Source organism: Phoca vitulina, unplaced genomic scaffold (assembly GCF_004348235.1).
Source record: "Phoca vitulina isolate PV1807 unplaced genomic scaffold, GSC_HSeal_1.0 scaffold49, whole genome shotgun sequence".
NCBI lineage: Eukaryota > Metazoa > Chordata > Mammalia > Carnivora > Phocidae > Phoca > Phoca vitulina.
This window is the reverse complement of record NW_022589752.1, coordinates 1866435-1893877: the sequence shown is the minus strand read 5'-3', so window position 1 is coordinate 1893877 and position 27443 is coordinate 1866435. Positions and strand designations below refer to the sequence as shown.

General features: G+C 34.6%; 1 protein-coding gene across 17 annotated transcripts in view; it reads left to right on the top strand.

Annotated features, from left to right (window-relative positions):
- The window catches only part of SOX5 (SRY-box transcription factor 5), a 1002891-nt gene that overhangs the window by 935964 nt on the left and 39484 nt on the right, over positions 1–27443 (top strand). For all 17 annotated transcript variants that reach the window (XM_032432676.1, XM_032432674.1, XM_032432680.1 and 14 more), the window contains one exon: positions 27013–27190. In XM_032432676.1, coding sequence (XP_032288567.1) covers positions 27013–27190 — 178 coding nt within the window. The remainder of the gene's footprint in view (positions 1–27012; positions 27191–27443) is intronic.

Sequence of the window (27443 nt, the reverse complement as noted above, 5' to 3'; positions counted from 1 at the left end):
ATGTTTTTGTGTTTGTAAGATCTTAAGATCTTAAATGATGATATATGAATATATTAAACTCTCTGTGAAAGAAGGCAGAAGAGTAACCATAAAGTATTTTCCCCTGAGATTACTCAGGGAAATGTCAACACGTATTTTCTATTAGAAAATATTAAGTAGAAAACTGACACAGTTAATTTATCCCCAAAGTAACAATGTCTTATCTTTTGCTGAATTACCTAGAAAATTATTTCTGTTCTCCCTTTCCCAAATGCTGTATTGGAAATACCTAAAGAGTAACAGGGTAATAGTAGTCTCAACAGTTGAAAGGAATGCACAGAGAAAAAAAATTTAAAAAGTATTGAAAGAGAAAAAAACTCCCAAGAATTTATTTTTAACCCTGCTCTGTCCCCTGACAGATGCATTGCGCAGTTAATGTATTAATTCAGAGGGTGAATTGGGAAAGAGAAGAGATCATTTGGGAGAGTATACTCCAGCATCCATCTCCCCAAAACTCTTGAGGCCTTTTCCGTGTTATTAAGAGGTAAATACATTTGAAAGTACAACTTAACCTGGACAAAGAACTTAGACCGTGATTCACCAGGAATATGTGCAAATATGTAGTTCAAATTATTGTCCCCACCGCTGGGATATTATGAAATGTACAAACTCACTTTTTAAGATCTATTTCAGCCGTGTAATGGACCTCACATGTTCTGTGCTTAGTGTACACCAAAGATCTGGTCTGCTTTTTTTTATTATCACAGTAGAACATAGTTTTTAAAACTTGGTAATAATTATAACATTTGTTAAATAAAATTTGATTTTAAAGCAGTGATATTTTGGGGTCTTCATGGACCTGCAGTTTTAATGTATTGCATGTACAGGCTAATTTTGAGTAAAGTAAATAGCTGTAGCAGCATTAGTCACTGTCACACACAAATAATTCTGTGAGGTATTATTCTCTGTTTTTTTTTTTTTAACCTTGATTTATGAATGTGATTTCACATCATGTTTCATAATGATGCTTTGCATTAGGACATTTCATTTTATGATTTTAGAGTATATACTTTACTTGTAAGTAACTAATGGGATTTTTTCCTTACCTCTCGAATTAACTTATCATTAGTATCTTCTCCCCAAATTACTCAAATAATCATGAAGCTTTTGATGTCAATCAGCCATTTATAAGTCTATTCATTCATTCATTCATTCATCCATTCAAAGGTTTACTGAGCAGTTGCCACAGTGATACTTTTCTTAGGTAACTATGGCAAATGCCCAAGTGTTTGCAGGTTCGCTTTGCCAAGACTGGCACCCTGCTTTATGAGTTCTATGGCTCTAGGTCATAGAACCCTATAGACTAAGTGCAGAGCAGACAGGTTTTCTACCTCAGTGGGAATCTTCTTCCATTTTCTATAGTTTCATATACCTCCATTTTTCGGTACTAGTGAAGAAGTGAATTATGTTTCTATACCTATGATTATACATGATTTTAAAGCATATTTTATAGTTTATCTTTAAAATTCAGTAACTTTTTCAAAATTAGCCTTCATGAATTTTCTATCATGTAAAGTTTAAGAAAGTTGTAGGTGTTGTGTTTCTTCCCATTTGCAGTTGGGTAAAATGAATAAAAAGTTTGACCAACAATAAAGTGCCTCTTTTTAGGTAATAACACAATTTAATAAAAATATGTCCCTTTGCTCAGTGTCCACTATCATACTGTCTACAACCCCTCTTATTGTCAGAAAAGATGTCTTAAATGTGCTTGTGTTTTAGCTCAGCGGTAAAGTTTAGCACATTAAAAATAGACCAATAAATATTACTCTTGTCATTTTAATGAAGAACATGTCCAAAAAGACAGTAAATAAGGAGGACCCATTTCAATACATGAATTTAGCTCCTTGTAGCCTGAAACTGACATTTATACATGGCATTATAAACATTTTCACTTCACAAAGCTACTTTACTTCTATGAAATAGCTATCCTTTATTGTTATACTTATATTTTTAAACAATCAATTCTTAGTGTCCTGGGGTATTTTCTGTGTGTTTTATTGGTGAATTTTCATGTCTATAAAATAGAATTATTTTATCAGTGGGCTTTGTGTGACTGCATACCTACCTGACATAAACCAAACTGATGGTTTACGTTTAAGATCTATTTATTGTTTGGAGCATTGGAATTGTCAGCCACATCCAGGTGATCATGTAAGGAAAATGATCTTATTGGCAGCTGTCAGAAATCAGCCATGTTCTCTGGGTTTTATTGCCTGCCCTTCTTCCTAGGTGTGCCTTTGCCTTTGACTCACAACTCTAGAGAAGGACACAAACAAAACTTATTTGCAATTTGCAAAAAATGGAAGGGGGGAGTCAAAAGGAGGGGGCTCCAAAAGACTGTAAAATTGTACAGCATGAGTCCTCTGATACATGCTGTTTTCAATCTGCTGTGTGCCAGTTGGAGGCTTGGGGAGTGTGTGCACGCACGAGAAAGGATAATGCTGAGAAATGATAGAGTGGCTGTGACCTCCAAGCTCAGCCTGGAAATCCAAGACATTGATTTCACTTAGCATTCCTGCTGAGAAATCTGGCGGAGTTCAGTTGTAATAAAAGAACAAGATTCTGTTCTAATGGTAATGGCGTATGACAGACATATCACTTTGTCTGTCCTCAGCACCGGAGAGAGGAGAATTGGAGAAAGGTCATCTGACCTGCCTGTGGTGTTGTACGAGTGCTGTACTGAGCTTTGAACTGCCGCCTAGGAACATAATTATTTATAATATTAAATGATAAAGAAACCTTTAGAGGGTTCACAATGAACCTCTAAAAACGGCAAACAGGAATTGTGTTCCGTAAATATGAAGACACAAAAAGAAGTCTGGTCTCTTCAAAATCTGCTTTGGAGAATATGGGTAGCATTGCGTGTTGAGTGATATGTCCTTGAACTTACTGCTTATGAACTATTTTCATTAATACCTAACATATTGTCATTGGTTAATCTTTCTTTCTTTTTTAATGCCTTAATTTTATTAGGAAAAAGCCAAGAATCTGTTTTGCCAACGATTAGAATATTAAGGTCATCAGCAGGTTTTTAAAATTTCTCAGGTGTCACATAAAACCCTTTTTAATACATGTACACTTGTCTCTTTAAAAATTAGTTAGTTTTTCCCCCTCTGGATTCTACTCCAGGACCATTCTTTTCATTAACCAACAAAAAGAAATATATTTCACTTTTCAGAGATATTATCGTAGCTCCTGTGTGTCCTCACAGCTGGTTTATTGCTGAACATTGGTAAATAACTTTGAATGAAAGTATGAAGTCATGAACTTTTGTGTATAAGTGATCTTGTCTAAAGGGAACATTAGAAATACTAACTCTCATATTAAGGAAAATTATTTAGTTAAGGTATTGTTTAGCTGTATTGGTCCTTAAATCTCATATACAGTATTGCTGCTCTGAATCTGTTTAAATTCCTCAACAAATTTTTAAATTGATTTGTTTATTAAAAACAAATAAATAAATAAATTGATTTGTTTATAGTTTAGCGTTTTGCCACAGGATGGATTAATGTATTAGTGACTTTCTATTTCCCACCAACATATTTCCTTATTTATAAATGACTTCCTGAATTATTTGTTGCAGTCTTTTAAAAACCTAGATAGCCTTCTTTGTGATATAACTAATCTCTTGATAACATTTGTTTTGTAAGAATAAATTATTCCTTTAAGAAAATAATAGAATCAAGGTCAGCCTTAAAATAGTTACCTTAGGAGGAAGAACAGTTTTCCTCAATTTCAAACACCACTCACACAACTGTTGGTAAGGAATAGACTTATAATCCCATGTCACCGAGGAATTCTCATATGTCGTAGATGTGCTGACCATCTGAACTATACATTTTAAGTGATTTGCCATTGGAAAAGTAGCCACCTCTTGAAAAAATTATAAGAGCAACTTGTAAGTACTATTAAATGTCTCTTGGCATTTGATGAAAACTTGTATATTGCCTCCAACAACCAAGACTAGTTAGTTTAAAAAGCTGATGACAAGGGAGTATTCCTAGGTGCTTTTCTTTTACTTTTGCTCTGACCCTAGTCATACTTCTCGGTCACAGTTGTGTCTCTATCAGTGACAGCAGCACATAGATTGTCCAAATCAATTCTTTTTTGTTCTTTTCAAATACCTCTAGCAGCGATGTTCCCATTTGCTCAGCAGTAGCACCTGGGAGTTATGACAAGGCAAAGAAATATTCCCAACAAGCCAAAAACAGCCCTAGCCAGCTGATCAGACACAACAGTCAGATTCTTTCAGCTGCAATATCCTTATAAATATTGCTTCGAGTTCAGAAGCAAGAAGTGGAACTATATTGTTATCAGATCTTATTTCATGAGTGTAGCAATGAAGGTCTTTTCTCATTTGGCGACCAGGTGCTTGTGATAATAATGTCAGACTTGCCCATGACTCTTACTAGGGCACCTGTTTTTTGCTATAATGGTACCAATCACGTAGTTTCATGCTATCAAATAAGCATTACATCGGTACACACTCATCTGCAGGGTAGAATTTTGTAGCTTAATACTATGAGTCACAACCTGTGGTTCACATACAAGATTATTTAGCATTATGTTGGAAGCATGAAAAATCAGAGGATAATCATGTTTCATCTTAATTAAAAATTAGTTCTAACAGGAGAGTTGGGAAATAAAGCTTTTTGCTAACTTTGAGATAGTGTTCTGCAATGCCAATTGAGGGGAAGGGCTGAATACAAAAGTACACGTGCAGTGTAAGCACAATTAAGTTGAACTACCACCAACACAAACTATATGATAAAAACATTCTTTAAAGATAAAGCACAAGAAATCAAAGAGATTTCATAAGTTTTAAATGACCCAGGAAATGCTAAGGCCTTCACTAGGAGTATGTCCATAATGAAAAGTTTGAAAAGCACTGTTCGATGTAAGTATAACTTCATTGAGCGTCTTCCACATTTTATCTGGCCACAAAAAATTTTGAGTAGTAGTAGTTGCTAGAGATGTCGTTTCCAATATGCACAAGTTCCTAGAATATTAGTATTTGACTTATTCTTAGACCTTTTCAGGTCAAGATCACAAATAATCATTCTTGGCTACACTGGGCTGGAATTGGCCTCTGAGTGTGGTATCTCTAAATAATCCAGAGTACTTAAATAGTTATTAATAAGAGAGGAACTACCATTCCTCTACAAATGTAACATCAAATAAAATCACTGATCCATTGTGAAACTGTTGGACTTGGTACTTTTTACAGATTTTATTTGTCTTGAAACTTCAGTACAGAGGGGGATGTTAGCCTCAGCTAATTATAACCACATTCAAATTGCCCATTTTCTATTCTTATGCTTTAAACACTGTCTGGCATATCAATTAAATGCTAGAATCTCCCCAATACCTTGCTCTGTACATCTGCTTTGTGCTTTATTGAATAGCTGTTGAATACCCGCCCCCCTCCGCTATGTCAATATCTGTGAAATAACCATTTTGTGAGCCTTTGAGGTGTGATATAGATGTGTCATACTCAAGAGGTGAATTCATTTGAGCAGAATCACCCCATAATGTTAAACTGGAAATGTACCCATTATCATTATCATCATTTCCTGGGTGGGACATATGTACAATGAATATAACATAGTGGCCCTGTCATTTTAAATAAAATAGTTTTCTTTTTGCGGTCCCATGTTGCTAAACTGAAATATGTTAAATGAAGTGTTATCAACAGAACCCCTGTGATGAGCCTCCTCCTTTCCTTTTCATCTGTATTCAGTAGACAAGAATCTCAAACAGCTAGGTACTTAAACAGAGGCCTTTCTGAACACAGTGGTATTAAATGTCCAAGAATATATCACCAGGTCATTTGGTGATATATTCTTATGACTCAGGAAAAGAGGGGTTGGTCACATTTGTAAGATAAAGACAGTAAAAATTATAAAACAAAGAGACCAGTCGTAATCATGGCGTGTTTTCTTTTTAAAGGCAAAAAAGAAGGATTTAGGCAATGTTCTCTGAATTCTACTGGCCTAGCCTGTGTTCCCCAGTATACTGAGTTTGTTTTGACAGGAACCTGTCTTGAACACAGCAGCCAGCTCTGATGAGCCATGTCAAAGCTCTTTAATAATGCAAACCATGGGGAAAGCAAGAGGATGTTGCACACGTGCAGACACAGGAAGATCCACAGAATCACATTTTCTCAATGAAAGTTGCCCTCTAAACTAGATCCAGCCCAAAGAAGATTTACCATGCAAAAAGCTGTGATTACGGCATTTTAATTTTAAAACCAGGCAGTTAGAACCTAAGTAATATAGATAGGGAGGAAAAACAGCAATATGAAAGGATGTCCCTGTGTAGGAGGAGGATCTAGTTTAACGTCAGTGAACATCATGGTTAGAAAGGATAAGTCATCACTCTGTCAGAGACTGAGGAAGCAAAAGCACACGTCTGTAGTTACCTTTCTTTTGAGGAAAGCATTTATAATTTCAACTTCTTAAAATGTACTTCAAATCAGCTCAAATGCTTTATCTTCTATCCTAAGGAAATGATCAGTGCCTCATTTGAGCTGATTATTGATCCCTTTCCATCCCTCTAGGCCCTACATGTGCTGGAAGTGTTTGAATGGAGAATTGAGAAGAGAAACCATGTAGGACTCCTCTAGCCCTCAGATTTGATTCTCTTTTTATTTAATCATATATATCTGTTTACGCATCTTTCTTATTCATAAACAGGAAGAATTTTAATGGTCTCTCTCGCAGAGATGCACCGAAGTATAGATATGTTTTTAAAATTACCACAAATATCAATGTCCTATTTAGATTGATGGAAAATAGCATAAATACATATTCATTAGTTATATTTTTTCAATAGGTTTTTTTTCTCTAGAGGGAACAAAGCATTCTCCGGTATTTATAAACATTACAAAATGGAGAGTGGAAAGAAAACACAGTAATTAGATGTCGATGTAAGAGTCAAAAAAATTAAAGAGGTGTACCGTTCTAAGCTGAAGACAAGTTCAAAACCCAACGTATTCAAAAGTGTCATTTATCTAACAAAATGTATCAGACATTTTATTTATAGGCGTGTAGAAGCTTAAGTAAGAATGAAACCCAGAAAGTATTCGGTCCAACATGTAACAACTGCCTCACAAGGTCACTTTCCTACCACTCCATGAGGTGACATTATTTTATTCTGCGTAACTCTTAATGTCACAGTACTCTTATTTAAATAGAATTGCAATCAGCTTTCCAGGATTTCAGCTTGTGGTTTCACTGAATGACAATTATATTTGTTAGTACTCTTTCAGTTGCAAGTAATAGAAAACCCAACCCCAACTGGATCAAGTAGAAAGGAAATGTACTCACTCATATTAAAAAGAAAAATTATTCTGACTTCAGGCCTGGTTTAATCAGGAGCCCAAACAATATCTCATGGAAGTGTTTCCTATCTCTTAGCTCTGTTCTTTTCTCATTCTTAAAGGACTGCTCCTTTTCAGGGTTTTATAGCACCCTATGCTTACATCTGTCATTCACGGATTCAACAAGTATTAATTCATGCCTGTCGTGTGTCAAGTTCAATTCAAGGCAGTAGAACTACCTCCTATAGCTATCTACAAAACAGTTTGTCTTCTTAAGATCTTACAGTCTAAGAGGAAGAGACAAAATGGGAGCAGTTAAACAAATAGATAATTTTAACATATATTGCTAAGTGCTGTGAAGAAAATAAAACATAGTATAAGATAAAATTCCTGGGGGTAAGCAAGGAAATCTTGAGACAGAGATATAAAGCAAATCTTGTCTGAGACCTAAATCATGAAAAGAAAAGTACTTGCAAAGATCTGGGGAAAAGCTATTCTAAATAGGAGGAACAGCAGTTGCAAAGACCTTAATATGTGAGTGAGGTTGATAAATTCAGGGCTTGGAAAATAGGCTGGAGTAGCTAGAATGCAGTGAACATGAGGGAGAATGATAAGAAATGAGGTTGAGAATGAAAAAGACCAGATCACATAGGACTTCTTGGTAAGGAGTTTAAACTATATTCTAAGTGCATTCAATTTAGAGAGAAATAATAGGTTTTCCATTCACCATACCATTTATTAATCTGTAAATTGTAATTACCTACTCATTGTCTTCCTTTCTTAGGGCATTATGTTTTTGAGGCGAGGGAAATTTTTTTTCTTTTATCCTTTGGGCCAATTCATTAATAGTTTAAGCATCTCTACAGTACTTCCCTAGAAATACTGAGGAATTTGAGCCTTAATGACATATATTGAACCTTGCCATTGGAGAGACAAGACACTTTAATTTGACGAGTGTCTATTAATTGTCTGTGATGTGTCAGTCAGAGTCCTAGGACCTGAGGATACTGGCACGTAGTGTGGTCAGATCTCTGCCTTCATGGAGCACGGAGTATATAGTGAAGTATGTGGTCATGGGTATGGATGGAAAAAGACAATCATGTATAGACTATTAAAGGCAGCAAGTGAGTGCCAGGAGTGTAGATTTAACCTAAAATATTTCCTGGGTTTTCTTCAGATTCACTTACTTCATCAGACTTTTTTCATTAGTAATGTGAGAAAACACACACCCTTAATAGTGCCTGTCACCACCTATATGAAGCAAATTGCAAGGTTGAGTTTTTGGAGTGATATTTTGGTACTAACACTAACACATGAGCATTGATTCAAATGTAGTCACCTTAAAAATTATAATTACTATTTACTAGTGATCATAAGAGTTTTGGAACTCTTATTTTACTTATTTTACTTATTTACTTTTGATCACGTTAATAAGCCACATAGGAAAACAGACCCTAATTTCTAATTAATCTGAATTTTGCTTTTGATATTTTAAAAATTTTTTGATTTTTACCCAAAACTTTATAATCCAGTATGATTTCAAGAGATCTGCCAAATGTAGCAGACTTTTAGCTAGCTTAAAAAAAAATCAGTGAAAAATGTGCTACAATCTTTTTGTGTGTGTGCTACAGTCTTAAAACAACTATAAATGAGTATTTTTAAATTATGAATAGCATTATTTTCATCATTAAGTCAAACCTGCAATCTCCTGAATTGAGTATTTTTGAGAGGACAACTGTCTTTGAAAATCTCTCTCTCTTTCCCTGTTTCCTTTCCTTCATCTCTCCCTCTCTTTCTTCCCATCTTCCTTCCTTCCTTCCTTCCTTTCTCTAGTCAAAAACTTCATTGATATCACACTTGTCAGGTAAACGTGCAATGCTGCCAACTTAAAAAAAAAATTCTGTAAAGTTTCCATAAAACTCCTATCAATAATGTGATTATTTTCTTAGTAAAAATTATTTTATGGTTTATTTAAGCATGTATATTTATAATGCACTTAAAATTCTATTTATTTTACTGATAGTGAGTTTATATACAAAGTTCTACTAATATCTGTATTATTAGATTATATTCTATAAAGTGAGATTCTGTTTTAGTTACACCTATTTTCCCATTTTTTCATGCACATATGATATGGAAGCAGCCTTAATTATACCTAACAAGAAATAGAGACTATTATAATCCAGAGCCTATCCAAAGAGTTATAAGATAATGAAATTCTCCATCATCATTTATATAGTTTCTCTTTACTGGCCATAATCAGCCAAAAAACATAGTTAGTCTTAATTACAGCTTTTTAAAGAAAGACCAGAAATTTTATGAATTGATTAGTATTACATGTGAAAAAAATGTCTTCAACAGATACACAATGAGTGGTATAATTCACATTGACCATGAATTATTGTTTAGGGTCTGCTTAATATGATCAGGGGAATTCATAAGCATGTATTCCTTACCTTACGTATCTTAAAGTGTGAGGACAAAGGAGACACAGAATAGCATTCAAAATATAGAATAGCTCTTGTTTTTGGACTTAGGAAATAATTTTATGACTCTTTTTTACTTGAAAATATATTTGAAATTTTTTCTATCTTGCATAAGAAGTTTTCTCACTGAAAATTTAATCTTAGAAATATTAAATTTAAAAAGTGCATTCTTACTTGCTCAGAGTATGGAGTATTGTTAAGAACTTGTTTAACTGAGTGCTGCTTAGAAAGAAGTGTGCCTACAAATTCAAGTGTCTAAATGTCAAGAACAGCTAGCAGCTTCCCTTAACCTGAATCCTAAGGTATCCTAAAGTTCTCATGGGAAGAATGTGCCCCTTTCTAGTCCTGGACCTCTTTGTAGATAATATAATTGGATGCTTCTTAGAATTACACACCCCTCCTTATGAGCTGCATGACTTATGGTTGCAATATCCCACAGCTTTTAGCCCTTGACTTCTAACACCAGACTAGCTGATTCCATTGAGTGACTTTTTTAGAACCCAACAGTTAAAAACATACCCTTTATGGCTTTTGTTTTTCAAAAGAAGAAAGATGAGATCTCTAAATTTAGAAAAAAAATAAAGACCACAATTTTCATTTTACAGGTCTTACAATACCAAAATAATATGAAGGGGGAAATGTATACTCAAATAGATAAAAATGCATTTTCCCCAAGCTGTTTGCCAATACCAGAAAATACTAAGAACTCTACAGTTTTGTAAAACCACAAAATATTTTTTTATTAAAACTCTGTTGTAGTTCTTTGCGAGACCAATTATCAGTACTGGGATTCTGTGTGAGACTTTCATTTAAATTGGGCCTTCCCATAACCAAGGAATCTTATTTTTTCTAGTTCATTATATAATTTGAGCTGTTATGGTTTGTTGTACAATTTTGATGACTTTTGGCAGTGTAGATATTTCATAAATAGGAGAAAAAGAAATCGAACCCAAAAATAGAAAGGATGAAATACTGCAAAAATTTTTCTCTTGTGGTATTTCCAGTAGCACTTAAAATAGCATAAGAAAAATATTCTGTTGTGAAGTATGTATAAAAGCATTATGACAGCAATAGGAATGTCCTTAAATAAGTACAGATTTGTGTTTTCTGTACTTCTCCATGTAACTCTTTTGAGGATCAAAGTTTCATTTTAAGTCAGCAGGAGCTCAATATTCAGGTCAATCCTATATAAATACAGGGCAAGACAAGAATTTTGGGTCAGCTGATGGAATTTTTAGTGCCAGTTTTCGTGTAAATAGTGCTGTCATTTATCTAAAAAAATGATAATTCTGATCCAATTTTAAGAGAACCACTGGGTAATGTTTGGTTTTGCTTGGATTTTTTCAATTAGCTTTCCTAGAGTTGCACTGAACTAGAATTCTGGTCTGTTATATATGGGACTATAATTTATGGACTTGCAATAAAATAATTGGAGAAAAATCAATTTCGTGAGATTGATCATATTAGATACACTTCCTTCATCCATTGAATTTTAAGTGGCTGGCCCATAATATCCGCTCAATAAATGTTTACTAGATTACATGTTTATATTACACAACTCGATCTTTTTTTTTTTTTTTTTTTAAGATTTTATTTATTTATTTGAGACAGAATGAGAGAGAGAGAGCAAATGAGAGGGGGGAGGGTCAGAGGGAGAAGCAGGCTCCCTGCCGAGCAGGGAGCCCGATGCGGGACTCGATCCAGGGACTCCAGGATCATGACCTGAGCCGAAGGCAGTCGCTTAGCCAACTGAGCCACCCAGGCACCCCACACAACTCGATCTTAATAATATGAATTTAAACCATAGTTATCACTGTTTGTGATGTAGTTTTCACTATATGTCTATTTTTGCAGTTAAATTATTAATACCACAGGATCTAACAGAATGTGTCTGTGTAAGGATTTTTTTTTAATTCAGAAATATATCTTTTAGCTATTGTCAAGTGAACTTTTGGGCCTTTTGGTGTAACCATATTATTTTCTAGAATTCTTGGCATATATAAAATACTGGAAATTTAATGAGATAAAAAGAAATATTTAAGAAAGGTTTTGTGAGATATTTTCAAAATGTACTTGAATCCTATTTTAAAAAACAAGATGCACTTACTACACATGGTTAATTAAATATGACTTACTTTACATGAGATATCTTCTACTGGAAAAAAAGGAATGAGAATATCTTCCTTTGGAAAAAGACATTTTCCAAGCAATAGACTTTACAGTTTGCTTGAAACAAAGCTATATGTTTCTTCACTGGTTTATATAATTTTTTTTAAACTGCATAATGACTATGTTATTCACAGATGAGGTTTCTGGAGTCACTTTTAGAAGTCACTTTTAGAACATTTACTGAGGTTTATTCAGTAAACTTTTTGAGCACCTATGATATGCTGGACAGTATGGTAGAACCAAAAAAGAACAATTAACACCCCATACAGTGTAATGGGGAAGATGAACAAACTTAACAATTAAAATACTATGGGCTAAATACTGGTCAAAGAATAATATGGAGGTAAGGGGAAAGTTTCCAGCATAACCTGGGGAGAAATAGGAGAATGAGGGCATATCTTCCAGAAGATGTGCCACTTAGAAGGGTTTTGAAGGAAACAGCCTATACAAAGGCACGTAGGAATGAAAGAACAGAGTGTTGGGTTTCATCTGAATTTTAGAGAAATAAGGTGATCTATAATGCACATCTAGAACATTGGGAACATAGTTAAGAAGAACACAAATGTAAGGAAAAGTGTCCAAAGGATGAAGTCTAACTTCCTTGGCATTCTGTGATCCTGCCCCACTCACCTCAGGAGCCTGATTTGTTACTTCTGCCTTTCTCCCAGTCCCAGCAGTTTTGCGCTCCATGTGGAGTCACTTCCTTTTGTATCATGTTGTTTCACTGCTTTTTGCCTATGTTTGTGCCACTCCAACTCTCCAGGGTCCTTTTGCCCTCTTCATTCCACTTTTCCCTCTTGCCTTGCACCTCCCCGTAAGATCTTTCTCAGCTACCACCTCTACATAGAATTGGCTAGTCCATCATATGTGACTCTTCCACATGGATGCAGACTCCTTGTTTTGTGTCCCAGCGCCCTTATTAACACTTGATTGTAGTTGTCTTCCCTTGTGTGATTCTGAGTTTCTTCAGCATAGGGACTATCTCTTATTCATTCTTAGCACCAAGTATACTAATTGATATGCAACCATTGCTCTAGTTCTGTTAAAAGAATAAACAAACAGGGGCGCCTGGGTGGCTCAGTCAGTTAAGTGTCTGCCTTCTGCTCAGGTCATGATCTCGGGGTCCTGGGATCCAGCCCCACGTCAGGCGTCAGGCTTCCGGCTCAGCGGGGAATCTGCTTCTCCTTCTCCCTCTGCCGCACCCCCTGCCTGTGCTCTCCTGGTCTCTCTCTGTCAAATAAATAAAATCTTTAAAAAAAAGAATAAACAAACAAATAAACAAAACATCTGTGGAAGTAAACCAAGATGTTATGTTCAGACATGTGACTTGAGTTTGGGGCCCCTTAGGCGGTAGTTTCAAAGGTCAGTGGCTTGAATCATTGGAGGATAATCTCAACGCAGCATGAGCAGAATAGGATCGTACCTATGAGAAATGAAACAATCAATGCCATTGTGCTATGTAGAAAGACTGTATACACGGGAAGATTATGGAACCTAAAAGTAAAATTTGTGATTGTTTATCCCATCAGTCTAGTTGGGAAACACTGCATATAGGAAATGGGGACATTCTGATCATTGGAGAGATATGATCTGTAGTTGAAGCATGCATAATTTACTAGTCCTTACTATGGTTTGAATGAAGCACTCACTATATACTTCTTTCTGCCCTAATTCTCATTGCTAAACTTGCTTTTTCAGGTATCTTCAAATTAGGAAAAGTTTACCTTAAAAACTTCAACAATATTCTGGCCAGGATAAATTAATTAATTGGCATTCTGGTTTATATATTAGCATCATGGGTTTGTTTAGTAGGAATACATCTTCAAGTGATTGGCCTCCCTTACAGACGCTGAAGAATTAAGTGGATGCTAAAATGAAAGGCACAGGCTTATACTAATATTGGCTAGTTTCGTTATATTGCTTAATTGACAGTTCAAATGAAGTTTTAGGCAGGAAGATTATTTTGTTTTTCTCTCTTTTTAAGTTTATCATTCTCTTTTTCTCTTTTATGCCAAACTAGCTTAAATATGGCAGAGAAATATTCCACCTATACATGTTCATATATTAATTTATATTCTCTCTATAAACATATCTGTGCGTATATATATGTATTTCATCCCTTACGACAAGAATCAAGAATATTCATTCATTTTATTTGGCAATCTCATGACCCAAAGCAACATTTAAAATAAGGTCAAATCTAAAATAAATGCACTTATTCTTTCTCCCTAGTTCCGTCTAGAAGATATGATCAAAACTCTTACATAATGATATCATTACAATTGCTATATAAAATCTTTTATGACGTCCAGACTATGAAATGTATTATTCTTTTAATGTTATGGGTTGAGAAAAATTAAACATGAGGCATTACAGCTGAGTTTCACTACACATTAATTATTTTAATTGCCTATTTCTTAAATGAATATCTGATAAATCAATCTTGCAATTCTTCATGCTTCATGACATGCTTAACTCAATACAGACACTTAAGAATCATTACGCTGTGAGAGCTTTAATACAAATTTGAGATCATTATAATTAAAATCAGACTCTTACCTGATGCTCAATTCTAACCCTTTTCATCTTTATTGAATTTTCTTTGGCCTATACCTTGAATTTAATATTATAACAGAGATAGGCAGAATATATAATCAAGCTAAGCATCTCAGTACATTGAGGAAAAAAAATATTTTGCCTTTAGAGCACAACATAAAAACTGGCCTTAACTGACATTCTATATAAATAGTTATCACCCCTTAAAATTCTTTAAAGACAGTAGTTCCCTCCTGGTCACTGCCATGAAGACAAAGGATGCCTTAATGACTCTGTTGAGGTTATCATTAAAATAAAAGGAGATTTGCAGACATCGGCTATAAATCACTATAAAATGGCCTGTGGGTAACCTCTGACACAACTCATTTGAAATAAACCTGGGATGGATTCATAGCCTTTGGTCAAGCCAGTAGGTGGGCTAAAGGCCTTTTCTATCCTCTTCTTCATTTCTTGCAATATTAGTTCCTTCCTAAATGACTGGACACCATTTAGATGTATGTAAATAGACATGTGTTTTATATTGAAACAAAATAGGTATCAAATAATAGTGTTGAGGATGCTTATACATTTACTTCAAATATTTACTCTTTTATGATATACTTTAGGTATATGAATACATTTGGAATTTCCTTGTAGCTGCTTTGGTAAAATATTTCATGATTTGGTATTATAAACATTTTGCAAGGGTTCAGACTAATATTACCCAAATTGAGCTCTGCATGGTCCCTATCATAATGGGGTATAACAATTTCTTCAGAATGAAGAAGAAATTACAAGATTTCAGTTAGTCTGATTTTTCAGAGAAATTATTGTTTAACAATCCTTTACCTTGTTGACATTTAGATGGTAGAGGGGCAGCTCTGGAAATTTGCTTAGGCTTGGGTGAACCCAGTGACTTGAGTTCAAGTCCCAAGCTTACTAAAGTTATGACCATTGACAAATTCTTAAATATCTCTAATGTCAGTTTCCTTATCTGTGAAGTGATTTCATGATATCTTACACTCTTTCTATAATACTAAAATAAGACAAAATGTATAAGGATGATTTTGTAACTAGTAAAGTTTTTTAGATGTCGAAGTAAAGTGAACACTATCAAAAAATCAGCATTAAGGTGAACAGATATATAACTATTCAAATTATTTTACAAATGTATTAATATTTAGTTTACTAAACTTATTAGATGTACTTTTATATGTTTTGTAATATTTAACTGACTCCTCCCAAATATTAATGTAACAAAGAGTATATAGGACTGTAAGCATTTATTTCTTCTTGGGAAACTAGGTCTCTTCATGACAAAATGAGCCTTTCTTTTGGAGTAAATAGAAGTTCCAAGGTAAAAGTTGCATAATTCCTGTGTTCAATGAGACATATACTATGCCTTTTCTTTTATTCCTTCTCTATTAGGTTAACTATGAGAGAAGGAGAAAGGAAAAACACTAAGTTGGTCATAATTGGAAAATAATTGTTTTTGATTAATATTTTGGGGAAGGGAAAAACAATCTTTATTTCTAGTAAAAATCCTCTAATCCCAAATAGCAAATTTTATAGGACCTAATATTCCAAGAACTCATGCCCTTGATACCTTTTTGTGTTTTCAGAAAAGGTGATGTCAGGATCCAAGGATACGGGAATTAAAACCTTATAAAAAGTTTTAAAAATTGCATTTGAATTAAGCATCTAAGATTTAAAATCCAAATCCCATTCTAGACTAGTAAATCATTTAGACTCTTGGTCTAAATCATCCAGACTAAATGAAATACAATTTTATTTTCAAAAGAACTTCCTTCATGACACTCTTTTAGATTAATCCCAATGATACTTCTTTAAGTATTAAAATTTCATAGCAACTTCCATAGCTTTAAACTGTTTTATCATTCAGTATCTGTATATTGCTTCACAAACTGGAATATAAATGCCTTCTTTCCCATGACTCGCACAGTTGGGAATAACGCCTAAAAGATACTTTTGGAACAAATTAAAGAATAACCCTACCACATGAGAAAAAAAAAAGTGAGACCAGGGCAAAGGACAAGTCTTCTAATTCTATACAGAAAGGAAAATCGCCAATACTGCCCTTAATCTGAAGGGTGAGAAGCAAGTCTGGGTTAAAGCAAGTGGGAGTGAAAGAAGTGAGTTTTGCCTTTAAATTTTGTCTTTGCTTATCTTTGGACTTGCTTACCTTTGGACTTTACCCTTTGTCTTCAGTGACTGCCCCTCTTTCTCTGTCTGCAATGAATGGAGTGGAAAGAGCTGTAGTTTAGATGCAGCAGCCTAGTAAAGTTTCAAGTTAAATTAATAGGCAGCCTGTCGCTCAGGAGTCCCTGACAATGGCTCTGTTAGCAGACATCTCTAACTAGAAAACAGTGCATCCCAAGAATGTCAAACCTTCAACTCTAGGGGAAAGCAAGAAAAAAGGGAGCAAACTCTGGAGACTGGGAAGAATTATGAAATTGAAGCAGTGAGAAGAATTCATCTGAAGAGATTTAAATGTGGAGGGATACCTTACGGTAGTGCATGTGTTCCTATCATTGACTAGCCAAAGTGACAGTTAAAACACTTCATGAGAAAATTTTAAAACACTTTATGAAAAAACAACAGAAGAAAAAAATTTATCAAGAGTTTGTCATTGGGTACCTGGGTGGCTTAGACGGTTAAGTGTCTGCTTTCGGCTCAGGTCATGATCCCAGAGTCCTGGGATCGAGTCCCGCATCCGGTTCCCTGCTCAGCAGGGAGCCTGCTTCTCCCTCTGCCTCTGCCTGTCTCTCTCTCTCTCCCTATCTCTCATGAATAAATAAATAAAATCTTTTTTTAAAAAAAAAAGAGTTTGTCATTGATTAATCCTAAGTATCCATGTAATTAAGATTTAGTAGTTAATATTTAGTATTTTTTTCTATTCAAGGCCATATATGGGTGATAAAAACAATTAATATACTAATGCCTGCCCTCAAGAAAGTTGTTACTGTAAAGGATGAGTGCTCAGATCATCCATAAACATCCTTTTAAAGAATAAAGCCTTCTTTAACTATTTAAACTCTGATTATTTTGCAATCAACATTTCAAGAAAACAACTAATGCAATAAAATGAAATACAGTGGTTTGTCAGTCAGTAATAGGGTGCTGCCTTAATCTTCCCTAACTTTCTTTCTTTGTGTCTCATTCGCCTTCAAATCCATTACACACATGCGTGCACGCACACATGCACTCACACACAAACACACACACACACACGTGTCCATCCTTCCCCAAGGTTCTATGCCTTAGACAATTTGGCCCTTACTCAAGTCTCCCAAATAGACACAACGCACTGATTAACCGTCACAACTGTCATTAATCATTAAGTAGTAATAGTGGGTCCACCAGACTATGGAGGATTTGTGCCCTTTGGAACCTGTACATGCATATATGTAGGCATTGGAAATGAGGTTTTTATTTAATTAAATGAGAGTTACTATTAAGTGACATATGCATGATTATGCCTGCCCTTTCTTTTCCCTTTTCTCCCAGGATGGCCATCTAAAGATGGTTTATCTGCTTGTAACCAGATCAAAGTTTTCTTAGGATCTATAAAAACTTAAATCCCTAAAGAACCACAGATATTTTTGAAAAGAAGTGTTTTTAGCCCTCTAAGAATCTTCCAAAGTATTTAATTTTGTTTGTTTTCCTTCAAGATCCACTCATTTTTTCAATCTTTTCCCCCCCATCAATAATAGGTCTCCAAGTGGGATGGGGGGAAACAGAGGGTTTATACTCATTTGTACTGGTGTTGTTTATATTGTTCTGCTGTCCTTTTGATACTAATTCCTTTTGTAGATTCAGGCAGAGTGGTTGTGGTGCTCGTTTTGTACGTTCAGGTCCAGGTAGAGGTGCTGCCCCCAAAATGTAGTGGGATCTGATCAGCGTGGCTTCTATTTTCATAGAGTTTATTTTGTAAAGCTGTTACAGCTCCGAGAGCTCCTGCTTTATTTTGTTTTTTTGTGAATCCATTCCATCATTTGATAATTTTGTAGTCTTAATTCTTTTTCACATATCTTCAAGGGAAACTAACAAGAAAGTAACAATGACAAATGTTTTTTAGTTTATGTGTTTAAGGACTGATCAGGTGGTGCCAAGAAAACATTATGTTCCTTCTGTACATGGAGTGACCAGCTCTTTAATTTCTCTAAAGTATTTTTAAAAGCTTTTGGAAGTTTACATTTAGAGGCTAATAAGAAGAACTGGTATGATTATTAACATCAAATCGTACTGCTTTATGCTTTCTTTTAGCCTCTTGGTAGAAGAACTATTAATCATTTTAAAAGATAATAGCAATCATCCAGATGTAATGAACACCAGAGGACAAAATAACCATTATTATTAGGAATTTGAAGTTGTCTAGGGACCAGAGGTTAAACAAAGTTGAATCTGAAACACCATACATTTTATACTGGCTCATGTTATAACTGTTCTCATCAAATATTATTCTTGACACTCGTATTCCTTCTGTTCTTCCTCTTTTCAAATGCTCTGCATTTGAAAAATTTACTCTGCAGAATTTCTATGAGTGGGTTTTCATTTGGTGTTGTGAGCTAAAGGTCTTCTCACAGGACATTCTTCTAAGTAAATATATAGAAACTGTATTCATACAGTGTATTTTTAGCACATTATGAAAATAAAAAGAAGAGGTCAGATAGTTAATCTAAAATTAAAGAAAGTTTCAAAAGCTAAGTTAGAAATGTGAAAGAGAAGGGAGAGGAAATATTAAAAGAGACAGAAAGAAAAAGGAATGACATATAGCTCCGCAAAGTAAATAAGTAAAGCTGAGGGAGATTCATGAAATGCATTCATATATCATGGTTGAAGAATGAGAAACAAGTATTTTTCCAGGTGTCAAAATGAAGTCACAGTGAAAAATGCTTTGGAATCATGGAAGAACTTAACGAGTGTTGGCTATACTTCTTCCAGAGGAGGATGGATTAGCTATCACTGCCTAACAAAATACTACACAATTTAGTGGCGTTAAACAGTGAACGCTTATCCCACACGATCTCCGCAGGTCAGGAATCTGGGAGCAGCTTACCTGGATGGACCTGGCCAAGAGTCTCATGAAAGCTTGACAGGTGCTGGTACATCCACTTCCAAAGTGGCTCACGCACATGCCTAACAAGTCACATCTTGGTGGTTGGCGAGAGGCCGCGCAGGTCCCTGCCAGGTGGACCTCTCTATGGGCCGTTTGCGTGTCCTGGTGACATGGCAGATGGCTCCCCCCTGGGGATGATTTTGTGCCCCAGGAAACATTTGGCAGCGTCTGGAGACGGTTTTGCTTGCTGCAGCCAGAGCCGGAGTGCTACAAGCCTCTAGTGGTAGAGGCGGGGGACACAGCTAGACATCCTACGGTGCACGGGACAGTCATTCACAACGAAGAATTATTCAGCCAAAATGTCAACAGTGCTGAGATTGAGAAACCATACCCCGGAGCGACGGATCCAAGAAAGAGGAAGGTAGAAGCTACAATGCACCGGGAGTCAAATTGTCCTTTCTGCAGTAGCCTATTGGTTATGTAGGTCAGTCCTATATCTTGTGGGAGGGGAATACTCAGGGGCATAAACGCCAGGAGGCAAGAATTATTGGGGGCCATCTTGGAGGCTGGCTACCACAGAAGGACTTTGTGTGTGGACAGGATGGCATTATTTGGCTTAGGTGTTTCAAAGCAATTTTTTAATTAAAAAAATGGATGTGAAATATTGATATTCCACAAGCCACGCTCCTTATTCTTTGCTCTATTTGTGTTCAAATATATATATGTGTGTTTTTGTGGATGTAATTGACATTTTAGAGGCATTAAATCATCAAAAGCAAAAAACAAGGGAAATACTCGACTAAAATGTTAATGGGGAAGGAACAGGGAGCATGTTAAATTAAATGATGACGACTATGTGAATACCTGTAAGTTAATTAAAGGCCAACAATTTAAATGTAAAAACAATATGAAATTATCTCAATGAAGCAAACGTCCCCCAGCTACACTCCTAGCATCCTCTTTTAAAAGAAGCAGAATATATTAAGCAAAAGTATAAACTGGCAAAATAAGGAAGCTAAGTGAGAAGCTAGAATATGTTACCCTCAGCTACATAACTTAAGACTTGCATTTAAATGGCAATCAGGTCTAATAGTAGCATACCTATCAAAGAATTCCTGGAGCTCTGTCTGCCTGGTTAACAAGGCATCTTGCAATTTGTAAGACCAAAAGCAAACATTTGTTCATGATAGACTTGATTTTTAGGCACCAAGAACCTACTAATAAAATAGAGAGCTGGATAGCTGCATGAGTAGGATCCCTTATTCTTCAGGGGCTAAGAAAATAATTTAAGATGTTTGGTTAGTTTTTTTTCTTAAATTACTTTGATTGACACTTGAGCATAAATGCAAATCTTTTCTGCTCTAAGTTCATGAAGGAAAGATCAGGGACGCTTGGATCTCCAAAAAGATTGTTTTGTTTTTGTTTTTGTTTTGTTTTGTTTTGTTTTGTTTTTCTCTCTAGTCAATCTCTACTAAACTGTAGAAAGAAATGCCTTATTTGAGTGGAAAAGGTGAAAGAGGATTCCCACAGTGAACAATAGGAATAGACAATGAATGCAAAGCCACGCTAGAAAAGAGAGGTGCAGCCACAATGCACATTATCCAATTCAACCTGTAGTGTACTTCCCTACTTAATATGATTATTTCATCAAAGAGGATAATAGCAACCAGCTGATTAATTTTGCAATATGTTTCATGAATGCTTTACTCTTCCCCCTATGCTATTATTGCTACTTACTTCACATGAGTATTTGTGATAAAATATGGGCACAATCACAGTTTTCAAATTGTGCAGAGGAAGTAGCCTGAAATTCCATATTTTTTAATTCAATCATTGTATGGCTATTAAGGAATCAGATCATATTTATAAATGAAAGAATATATTTAAATACATAGACAAACTATCCTCAAATAATTCAGTTTAAATAAAACACAATGCCACATACATCTTCACTGCAGGCTTAAATACAAAGTAGATACATTCTTTGCTCCTTTATTACTGTACCATGCAAAACCAAAGCCTAAAAGCCACAGGCCTAGATGTCAGGTGATTTGCATTTTTTTAAATGCCCAACATATAACAGCAAGTAATAAATAGTTGAAATTTCATTCAATAAAGAATGAATGAATGAATCGATGGATGAATGAATGATTGCATAAATATATATGTTCTTGCCGGTTGCCATTAGAATGCTTTAAATTTGTTAAGTACCAAATGAATATTTGATTTTCAATAATGACTTTAGGTAACTATTTAAAGAAAAATTTTGATAATGAGAATGAGTAAAGATATAAATAAAGGTGGAATTTTTATTTGGGAGGATATAATCATCTGCTCATCCTTGGTGGTGTACCTTGTGGTCCAAGGACCTGCATGTGGATATATTCTCTATTGTGGAGGACAAGGAGACAAAGAGAAAGGAGTAGATTTCCTTAGGATACTGGTATCCCTATTTTCTAGTTCTCTATTAAAATTCCTTAGCAAAAAAAAAAATGAATCAAGACTAAGGAGTGGGAAGAGAGACTAAACCTCCAGGATTCTGGAGAACGATTTTTCTTTGATAAATTATGTTTGATTTCTGTGAGCAATTTGGTCTTTGCACATTAAAAATTAAGAATATTATACAATAATGTTAGACTAACATGTATTTCCTAGAATAAACCTATTATTTGAAAATCATCTAAGTAAAATATATTTTAAATTTATATAGTTATTTTACAGTTTTTGTTAAGTTTATGTGGAATAACCCTGCATTTGTGATGACAGTTATATTTCTCCAGTGCATCTAAGGCTGTACGTTTATGTCAAATAATTTTCTTCATCCAAATTTATTATTTTTCTGTGTGGGGCATTTCTTTTCGTTGGCTAGGACACAAATTCATTACACCTCCGCAATATTTCTATTACCATGACCACAAGTTGATGTTAAGTGAAATGTCTGCTTTTAGACAAGTCGTAGTAGCTATAAATAAGTGGAACATGCCTGAAACTGTATGTTTGTTTAGATTATACTTGTTTTAGATTAGACAAGACTCTATTAGAAGTTATAATCATAAAAAGGTTCCTAAAAATTGCATTTATATATATGAAATATTATTCTCTTACACATTATTGTACAAATTACTGTATTTTCTGACATACTGTACACAAACCCTTGGTATTTTTCTCAAAAAAATAGCCTAATTTAATAGCTCTTTAGCACTACCAAAGGACCTTTTTGATGCTATGCGTATAGAGAACAAAGAAGCACAAAAGAAACCCTCCAAAATAAATCAACATTTGTGCCTTAAGTTTTAAGCTAGTATATAAGTAGTGAATGCATGTATTACTTCATTTTATTGCATGTGTATTGACCTTTATGTGGCTTTTTTACGTGAAGAATTATATGGTTAAGTCTAAACTTCAGAAATTCCATTGCATCAATGTCTTTTTCAATTTAAGATTAAATTTGTTATATAACTAAAAAGAATATTGTATGTTGAGTCCAACAACCTGGGTTTCTTTAGAACTTTGTGAGTTTTGGTTTCCCTTCTGAGATTATTAATTACTTCATAGAATTGAAGATTAAATAAATGATTTGAAATATTATAATGAATTTTATAAATGTAAGTAATAACCTATTGGTAAAAACTCGCTTACCTTTGCTTACACATTTTCTTAAGTTTAAATGTTTGCCTTATATTTATATTAGGTTAGCATATCAACTTTGGAACTATTCAACAGATACGTGAGATTCTTCTTAACTATCGCTTTGTATATAAATTAACTAATTATGAAATATGCTATTTTCAAAATTTTCAAATCGCAGCATCATTTAACGATTGGACAAGTAATTAAAAAGAAATAGCTTTCCTTATCTCTTTATGGTGTACTTCATAGAAATGCTGTTTTTCCAGTGCTTTCTTGACCTTAAAGATTACTTATATTCTTTTATATAAAAATTATTTACTTACAATTTTAAAATGCATGTTTTATTTGTAAGAGTAGGGTTTAATCTTGCTAAGCTTTCAAATTTCTCCTAAATAAGTTCTTGCAAATAAAAAACAAAGCAGAAAAGCCTTTAGGAAAAAAACCTTACCTTGGCATTCATTGCACATATTCATAGTTATGAGAATGCAGGTCATAAATAAATAGCCCACTTTCATTTTGTAGTTAGGGTTTTAAATTTCTCATCTAGTCAAATGAAAATTAATAGAAAATGGGAAAACTACTGTAATTTTTGTATTCTTGATGAATAATAAGTATTTGGTGTAGTAGCTGAGTAGTAAATTATTAGAAGAATCAAATTGTGAAATAATATCATATAATGGGTCAAAATTATTTATATAGTTACCACTATAAGGATCAAGCATGTGGGTTCTTATTAATATACCATTAGCCTGGTCACACAATGAAAGAGAACGAAAGGGCAATTTTGAATGACATTTCTATCAACTTGGGAACTGTCAACCTCTATTATGTCCTTGGGGCTTTGCACTTTTTGGCTTTCAGACATCTGTGCTGCCTTGAATGGAGGAGAATATTAAGAGTTCCAGTGGGTCTCTTGCTCTAATAAATGCTTTGGGTAGTCATTTTTCAGTACGTGCATGTAATAGTTCTTAGTGCTTAAAGCTAAGCATATGACATTTCATATGCTTCATATCCCATCAGCACCTACATCTGCATCATCTTCGTCAACACCATCATTCCCCCTACACGTACACACTCACGCTCTATTTCCTCTGTGCTCATAAATCTCTTCCCATGCGACTCTGGGAATATATTCCTTCCTCTCTTTTTTTCTGCACAGTCAAGTGAAACAACCACCTTAATTTCTCCAAGTCTCCCCTCAAAACTTTTGCAAGAGTTGTGAACACTGTCCAAGGAAGTTTTCAGGCTGTCATGACAAAAGCCAGTAATTTCATACAGAAAATAGTAAGCAGATACATCTGATAGAGGTAAAAGGGTCTAGGATATTTAAGGCTGCATAGTAAACAGTCAGTAAACCTCCTATCTGACTGGATATTTAGGCTGAATTAACAAGAAGAAAATCTGGATCCTAATCTTTAGTGGCCTACTGAATGTCAGTAGCATTTAGTTTATTATGCATATGCATGTTTTCTTTTATTATTATTAGCATATGTTATGCTTTGTTAAAATTTTAAAGATTGAGATAACATTATGGGTTTTTTTTAAGGTTTATTTATTTGAGAGAGAGAGAGAGCTCATGGAGGAGCATGAGCCAGGGGGAGGGGCAGAAAAAGGGGGAGAAGGAGAGGGGATGCTGAGCGGAACGGGACATAGGGCAAGGTCTCATGATCCATGAGATCATGACCAGAACCGAAATCAAGAGTCGGATGCTTAACCAACTGAGCCACCCAGGCACCCCAACATTATGTATTTCTTTATGCTATCTCCTTATATTGAGGAACCTTTTTTAAAAAGGTTTTGAAGCTTAATTTTTTTTTTTTTTTTTTTTTTTTAGTTTTTCTCCCTTTATATTGTATAAGGTGGTGGCTCTCAAATGTTAATCTGTATCAGAATCATCTGGGAATGCTTGTTAAAATGGGTTGCTAGAACCTCCAAAGTTTCTAGAATAGAGAATTTGATTTTCTAATAAATTCCCAGGTGGTGCTGTTGGTTCTGATCCAAGGATCACATTTGTGAACTACCCATCCATACTGCAGTATGGGGGGAAAAGGGCACAATACTTCTGGGTTTCTGTCAACCATTAACATCACATATAAGGATTATGGCTCACCAACTCAACCAAATGTTCTAGACTAAAAGGTCTAGGAATAATTTTGCCCCTGCAGTTTTTAAAATGCTAAAGTAAACTTTTCTTAATTGTATAGTGAACCAGTCATGGAATTAGCTTACCTTCCTTTCTTCCAAGACCATGAGTCCATATAAATTTGGTATGATGGTTATGAATTTACTACACATCTAATGTGATCCTAGATTACCATTTGAATTCTCATAGATTTTCAAATAGCTGTTCTTTTTTTCTGAAACAGAAAACAGAAAAAAAAAAGTGTTAAAGAGTAATTTCTTCTTGTTTGTTCATAAGTTTCCTAAGTGCAGCTAACCATGGAATTTAATAACAAACCACTTTAAAAATATAAGCTTTAAATAGATGTCATATTATGCCATTTTACCATTTTTATAAAGTGATTGATTTCAGTGGTTTTTGGTAGCTATATATATAAAATTTTGTACACATTAATATATGTTTCCATGCCATCAGATCACACCATTTGAATCTAAATTGTTCCACTTTCAGCAAGTTATCCTGCTACTACCGGTAGATATTTTATATTCTTAACTCACGAAGATAGAACAGTAGCCAAGTGGAAACTAAATTTTTATTCTACAATAATACTTTGTAAACTTGTAGATATTGTAAACAATAAGGTTTAGCATATGACATGATATTTTAATTTTAGAGCACAAAAAAGAAATTAATTTCTCTGTGATAAAAAAGTGAGGTAATGTTAATATTATCTGATTCTAATAAATGATGTGGTAGAAACTTTAATGATAATTGTATACATAAATTTTATGTGTGAAATTACACAAGGGCTAATATAGAAAGGTATAAAATAGAATGTAAACTACATAAACTTGACCTATTCAAGTAATGAACAATTCACCCTATGTGCTGAATTAACCACATAAAGATCTTCATACCACAATGTATTGATTGTGGTATACGTTGTAAGGAAAATCTGGAAAACAAATCTAGATTTAAAAATGTAATGCTAAGTGTTTAGAACAGTGTCGCATATAAATAAATAGTACATATTGGTATAATGTCGATTATGTTTATTTTCATTTTTAGATCAATTCCAAGACTGTTTCTGTGAAACCTAGGAGAAAAGATTATTTTCTAAGAAAGTTAGAAAGTTTCCTCCTTTTTTTTTGTATTTAATTTGGAGAGGAGTTCTGATCAGAGGTACACACCATTTAATTCCTCCATCATGGATGTTCCAGGTACTCTGTCTAAGCACCAGGGTACAAAGGTGCTTGGGATTCAACCCCTGTTCTTTGGAGGTTGAAAAAAGCCTACCTACATCATAATTTTATATGAATTATGTAATTGTCTCTCAATAGAACTGAATAGCACAAGGAATAGCTTAAGACTATTTCTTACAGATCACATCAGTTATATACTTTCTGGATAGTTGAGTGCACGTGTACTTATACTAAAGGTTTTTCATAATATGTAGTTAAAAGTGACATTGTTGACAGCTAACCAAACATTGTAATGTACAGGTTGAATGTTAAGATCACTGATTGGTAGAGTAATTTTATGGGAAATGACAGGCTATATACCTGTGTTTTTCTAGGCATTTTTGATCAGCCTTGCCTTATCACAGCTCATGTTCTAATGATCATTGCAGGATGAAGTGGCACAGCCACTGAACCTATCAGCTAAACCCAAGACCTCTGATGGCAAATCACCCACATCACCCACCTCTCCCCATATGCCAGCTCTGAGAATAAACAGTGGGGCAGGCCCCCTCAAAGCCTCTGTCCCAGCAGCATTAGCTAGTCCTTCAGCCAGAGTTAGCACAATAGGTAAGTTCTGTTTCTTTTGTTCTTGCTGATTTTCTGTTTATGGCAATTGAATGAAATCATCTTTTAATGGCAAATCACGCATACCCTGTGCATGGTTTTAGTTCTGTAGGAGAGTTTCAATCTTATGAACCTCGTAGGTGTGTTTTAAACATGCAAATGAAATTTATAACTGAAGTCCAAGTTACAGTGTCCCCCTGAAAAGCTAATTGAACTGGTTATGTTTGTTGATGTAACAGATGTTCTTAAGTTTATA